The sequence below is a fragment of the Nannospalax galili genome, unplaced genomic scaffold (assembly GCF_000622305.1).
Source record: "Nannospalax galili isolate Female #2095 unplaced genomic scaffold, S.galili_v1.0 scaffold1518, whole genome shotgun sequence".
Lineage (NCBI taxonomy): Eukaryota > Metazoa > Chordata > Mammalia > Rodentia > Spalacidae > Nannospalax > Nannospalax galili.
Genome location: NW_008340935.1, coordinates 37067 through 43203, shown reverse-complemented (window position 1 = coordinate 43203; position 6137 = coordinate 37067). Strand labels below are relative to the sequence as shown.

The following is a 6137-nucleotide window of genomic DNA, read 5'->3' as shown; positions in this document are numbered from 1 at the left end:
TATGACATATCATTTATATTTTGTTATATACACACACACACACACACACACACACACACACACACTGGACATTGATCTAGTCAGTCTTTAATGTAGCCATATGTAAAATTTTATCCTCTCCTATGGTGAGTATAACCAAATTTATATTTTTTAACAATTTTAATATACAAAATGCAACTTGGATTATTTTACTTACCTTGTTGTTGCATAGAACAGAAGAACTTAGTTAAGCCATGAAGCCATGACACTGTTTCTGTTATTTACCACACATCCTCCCTATTCACTGTAAACTCCTATTGTACCCTCACTATCTATATCTATCTCTTCTTTTTCTACTTCTCTGATGACAAATCATGTAGTGCTTGCGTTTCAACTTCTTTACCTGGGAGAACACCTGAGGCTCACTTAGTATAGCCATGTCTACTTCCATCCATTGACCTACAAATGATTTGATTTCCTTTTCCTTTACCACAAAGTAGAATTCCAGTGTAAATGTAAGAAATGTACAGGATCCACTAATAGACTGAGGGACATTTAGATTGTGCAAATGAATTTCAAAGAGAATACAATAGAAAGATTTTTCTTGAATTCTAGTTTATTATATACTTACCTGAGACATTAAATGTTTCTCTTCTGATGACTTGGGAGGACTTTGATTGAAATTAAGGCTCTCAAATTCTTGAAATTTCACTGCCCATATTGAAGGAGGAGTCACTTTATAAAAATTGCATTTACAAGCCACTTTTCAGTCTCAAAAATACATTGTGACATTATTTCGAGTATATGTATTTTAATAGGAAAATTCATGAAGTGGTAATTATGTTAATTTAATAGTCAATTTCAAAAATGTATGTAGAGAACAAAATATCACACTGCACCTCCTAAATACATATAGTTCTTTCTTTTTAAAAATTAATGTTGGAGAGGATGGGTTTGGACCTCCATTGGGGTAGCAGCCTAGAGTTCAGCAGACTGCCAGAGAGTGCAGGGTTTTGGCCTCCCTCTGGCCTCCAACTACCAGAGGGACTGAGAACCCAGGGGACTGCCTCATAACCCTCAGATCCTGCCTCCACCTCGTGGTGAGCTTCCCCTAATTGCACCATACCATCCCCCTATCTGGGATTTTGTGTGGCCCCTCCCAAGGCCCCAGGGCAGATATGGCTTTGGTAGGCTAAGGCTGAGATCCTAGCAGACAGCCTGAGAGGGTGGCTTTGGACCTCCATTGGTGTAGTGACTGGGATTTCAGCAGACCTCCAGAGAGTGCCGAATTTTGGCCCTCCTCTGGCCTCCCTCTAGAATAGGGTTGACAATGCATGGGACTGCCTGAGAGAGCCTGGATCCTGTCTCCACGTGGTGAAGGAAGCCTGAGTGTACCTGACTGGATCCTGAATTGGGCTTCTGTGGGTACCCCTGAACAGCTTATCAGTTCCCTCCAAAATGAACCTGAGAGAACCTGAACCCTGTACCAACTACCTTTACACAGCCAGTAAAGGAAGGATCTAGGTACCTGGATAATACAAAGAGAAGCATACTTCAACTTAATTCTCATATCAGAATCATAAACAACAAAAGAAATTCACATGTCAAAAACACAATGAAAGAATAATAAAATAGAAAGCCAAAACACTATGTCTCCACCAAACACCACCAATCCTGTAGAAGAGTTCTACAAGGAGAACCCCCTAGAAATAACCCAGGACACTGACTTTAAAAGAATAATCATAAAAATGATCAAAGAATTCAACGAATTTAAAGAACACACAAACAAATCAAAGAGCTAAACGAAGATAGGGATAAACTTCTGAATGAATTTACAAAAGAGATAGAAACATTGAAGAAAACTCAGGCAGAAATGAAAAAGGAATTGTAAAATGCAATAAGCCAACTCGAAACAAAAGGGGAAAGCCTCACCTCTAGAAGCCTCTAGAATGAAAGAACTGGAAAACAGAATATCAACACTGGAGGATAAAGTTGAAGAATTGGACCACTCAAGCAAAGAGTATGGAAAATTTAAAAAAACACGGGAATGGAATATACAAGAGATGTGGGATACCATGAAAAGACCAAATCTACAGAACATAGGAATAGAGGAAGGAAACGAATTTCAGGTTAATGTTGTTGACCAGATCTTAAACAGGATTGCAGAAGAGAATTTCACAAAATTAGGGAAAGACATCCCCATACAAATACAGGAAGCACATAGAACACCAAATAGATAGAATCAGAAAAGAAACTCCCCTGAATAAATCATAGTAAAAACACTAAATGTACAGAACTAAGAGAGAATACTGTAAGCAGCAAAAGAAAAACAAGACACATACAAAGGAAAGCCCATCAGAATTATAGCTGACTTATCAATGCAAACTATGAAAGCCAGAACAACCTGGACCAAGGCATTTCCAGTTCTACATGACAATAGATGTCAGCCCAGAATACTATTCGCAGTAAAAATGTCTATTATAGTTGGGGAAGGGGGAAACTCTTCCAAGACATGAATAGCCAGAATGTGTCCACAAAATAGCACTTCAAAGAATACTTGAAGCAATACAGAGAACAGAGAGAGAAACAACTATACCCTAGGGGAAACCAAAAATAATAAACAAAGATGTAATCTAAGAAACACAGAATTACACAGAGAACATAAAGAGCAATCAAAATGAATACAGCAGTGAATACAACCTTTCAATTATAATCTTAAACATCAATGGACTGAACTCCCCAGTTAAAAGACACTATCTAAGTGAATGGATTAAGAAACAAAATACATCTCTTTCCTGCCTGCAAGAAACCCATCTCACCTTCAAGGACAGGCACTACCTTAAGGCAAAAGGATGGAAAACAGTATTCCATGCAAATGGCACTAGAAACAAGTAGGGTTTGCATATCTGACAAAATAGACTTCAAAGTAAAACTAATCAGAAGAGATAAGGAGGGTCACTTCATTCTGACCAAAGGAACAGTTATTCAAGAAGATATTACAATCCTTAACATATATGCACCAAATTCTGGTGCACCCAAATTCATACAAACAACACTACAGGACTTTACAACACAGATTAACCCCAAGTCAGTAAGAGTAGATGTCTTCAACATCCCACTGTCTCCATTAGACAGGTCAAGTGGACAAAGAAAAAACAGAGAGATGTCTGAATTAAATGATATCATACATGAAATGGACCTAAAAGACATCTTTCAGTTAGTTCACCCAAACACAGAGAATACACTTTTTACTCAGCACCTCATGGAACTTTTTCAAAAATTGACCACATACTGGGTCACAAAACAAACCTCAACAAATACAAAAATATTGAAATAATTACATGCATTCTATTGGCCCACAAAGCAATAAAGCTCAAAATCAACAGTGGATGAAGCCACAGTCATTACATGAACTTGTGGCGATTGAGCAACACACTCCTGAACAATGAGTATGTCAAAGGAGAAATTAAGAATGAAATAAAAGAATTTCTGGAATTCAAAGAAAAGGAAAATACAACACAATACAACCTCTGGGCCGCATTAAAATCAGTCCTCAGAGCAAAGTTTATAGCTCTAAGTGGAGAAACGGGAATGCTCATTCACTGCTGGTGGGATTGCAAACTCATGCAGCCTCTATGGAAAGCAGTGTGGAGAACTCTTAAAAAAGAACCTACCAGCTGGGCATGGTGGAGAATGCCTTTAATCCCAGCACTTAGAAGGCAGAGACAGGTGGGCCTTTGTGAGTTTGAGGTGAGCCTGTTCTACATAGTGAGTTCAAGGACAGCTGGGGCTACAGGGAGACCCTGTCTCAAAAAGACAAAAAAAAAAAAAGAATGTACCATATGACCCAGTTATGACCCAGTTATACCACTCCTTGGCATATACCCAATGGACTTGTCCTATTGTAGAGACACTTGCACAACCATTTTTGTTGCTGCTCTTTTCACAATAGCTAAGAGTTAGGAGCAACCTACGTGTCCCTCAGCTGACGAGTGGTTAACAAAAAGGTGGTATATTTACACAATGGAGTTCTATTCAGCAGTGAAGAGAGATGAAATAATGAAATTTTCAGGTAAATGGATGGATTTAGAACCTGTTATACTATTATTCGAAGTGAAGTAACACAGACTCAGAAAAACAAATGACAAATGTTCTCCCTCATATGTAGCTCCTAGCACCAGATTCTTTTAAATTCCAGGTCCTTTAGTAAGAGGATGCTATACAGCAGGACCTTCTGCATGAAATCACTACCATCATCATGACTTCGGCTGAACCTGATCCCTAAACATAGTCACAATTGGGCTTGTTGATGGTTGTTCTCATTCATTAAAGGAGTGCCAAGCATGGTCACTGGACCCTCACCTGAGTATCCATCTACTCTTCCCACTAAACTAGTCCAGCCTTGGAAGACAAAAGAAAAATGGGGAAGAACGCAATAGAGGGATACTTTTGAAAGCCCTTGTCAAGAAACTCCAATGGACTCTCATATGAACATTTGCAAATTGCCCTGTTCTGCCGTTCTTTTTAGTTTCCTGACTAGAACTTGTAAGGCTAATTACCCTTGCCTTTACTTCTCCTTTACATCTCTTATTCATGATTCAAGGACTCCCTTTTCCCCTTAGAGACAAGAGTTATTCAATTTGGGAGTCTTTTAAATAGACAACTTAAGGAGTACTCCAATTGCCTCCCCCTGCTTCCCTGTTCAGTATGGAAGAAGCCAGAGTAGTCTGCATCCCTATTCCCTATTGGCAATTTGGGTAACCCCTTCAGAGGATGGCATAATATGAATAGGAGGTAGGAATTGGCTAGACAGTTAAACTAAAAAGACTCCAAAGAAATGTAGCCAGTTTTTGAGCTAAAAGTCAACATATCCTTGGGCCTGTTAACAACATACTCTGTTCCAAAGGCTAAAAATATCAAAATTATTTGGGAGCTTGTATCTAATCCTTATCAGATTTTAGGGTTACCTCTTAGATGGGGCAATGTTGCAGGGGAGGGAGTGGGCATGGATTTGATAAAAAATTTATATGCATGTATGAAATTCTCAATAAATTTTTGCAAAAGTTAAAAAAAAAAAAAGCCCAGAAGTTAATATTAAGGAGAAGGAAAGATGACTCAGAGGTTAAGAGCATGGGCCCCTCTTGCAATGGACCTGGGTTTGATTTCCAGCACCCACATGGAAGCTAATAGCTATCTGTAATTTGAGTTCCAGGGGATCCAAATCCCTCTTCTGACCTCAGTGGGCACTGCAGACATGCGTACACTTATATAAATGTGGGCAATACACTCATACCTATAAAATATAAATGATAATAAAACATTTCTTAAAAATTAATATTAAGAAGTAGAATCAGATAATATTGTCTTTTAATTTACATGTTTGACTCCATGTCTTACAAACGTAATTTATAATTCATGATAATTTGTTTCCACATGAACAAAGTGTGCAGTGGTTTTTCCCTCAGGACCACCTGCCCATAAATTGTGTTCCAGGACATCACCATCACCCCCAGGACCCCAGGTGATCACAGCTTAGTGCACAAGACACCAAGTGCTCTTGTACCTTTTTATGCCTATACTGGATGGTTTATGATTTGAGTCTTTAGAACGTACCTGATTTTCTAAACAGCAGTGCACTCAATATATAAAGATAGAACACAACAGGGAATTCTACAAGTGTCTTTTCAATTGCAATATTCTGTCAGAACACTGATATTTACAGAGTTTTCAGGTTGCATAACTAGGGTTCCACCTCTAATTACAGCTCTGCACAAATTCCAGGTTGGAAATGGAACTTTATGAATTTATCATGGAACAAAAATGAAAGAAGCGTAACCCCTCCCAAAAGACAAACATGAGCACAGAATTATGTTACATGAGCACAAAATTACATTACAGTGTTGTTTTCTCCTCTGATAATTTCACTTTATGAGATGTGAGACTCATTCACACAAAGTTAACACACACAAACATTGCAGTTCCCCAAGGAACTCTACGTATGAGCAAGAAATTCTGTAAGAAAAATATTCTCACCAACAAAAACAAAACAGCTGTAATTCTCCAGCATCAGGTCTCTGTGTAAAGCCCTCTGATCAGGATCTAGGAATTCCCTCTCCTCCTGTTACAAGTCCACAGCCATGTCACTGAATGTCAACACA

At 38.5% G+C, this 6137-nt stretch overlaps 1 protein-coding gene across 1 annotated transcript in view; it reads right to left on the bottom strand.

The window, feature by feature from the left end:
- LOC103736701 (putative zinc finger protein 56) overlaps positions 1-418 on the bottom strand; it is a 19033-nt gene extending 18615 nt beyond the window's left edge. The window contains 1 exon segment of the mRNA XM_008836209.1: positions 383-418. Coding sequence (XP_008834431.1) covers positions 383-418 — 36 coding nt within the window.
- Between the last annotated feature and the right edge of the window lie 5719 nt (positions 419-6137).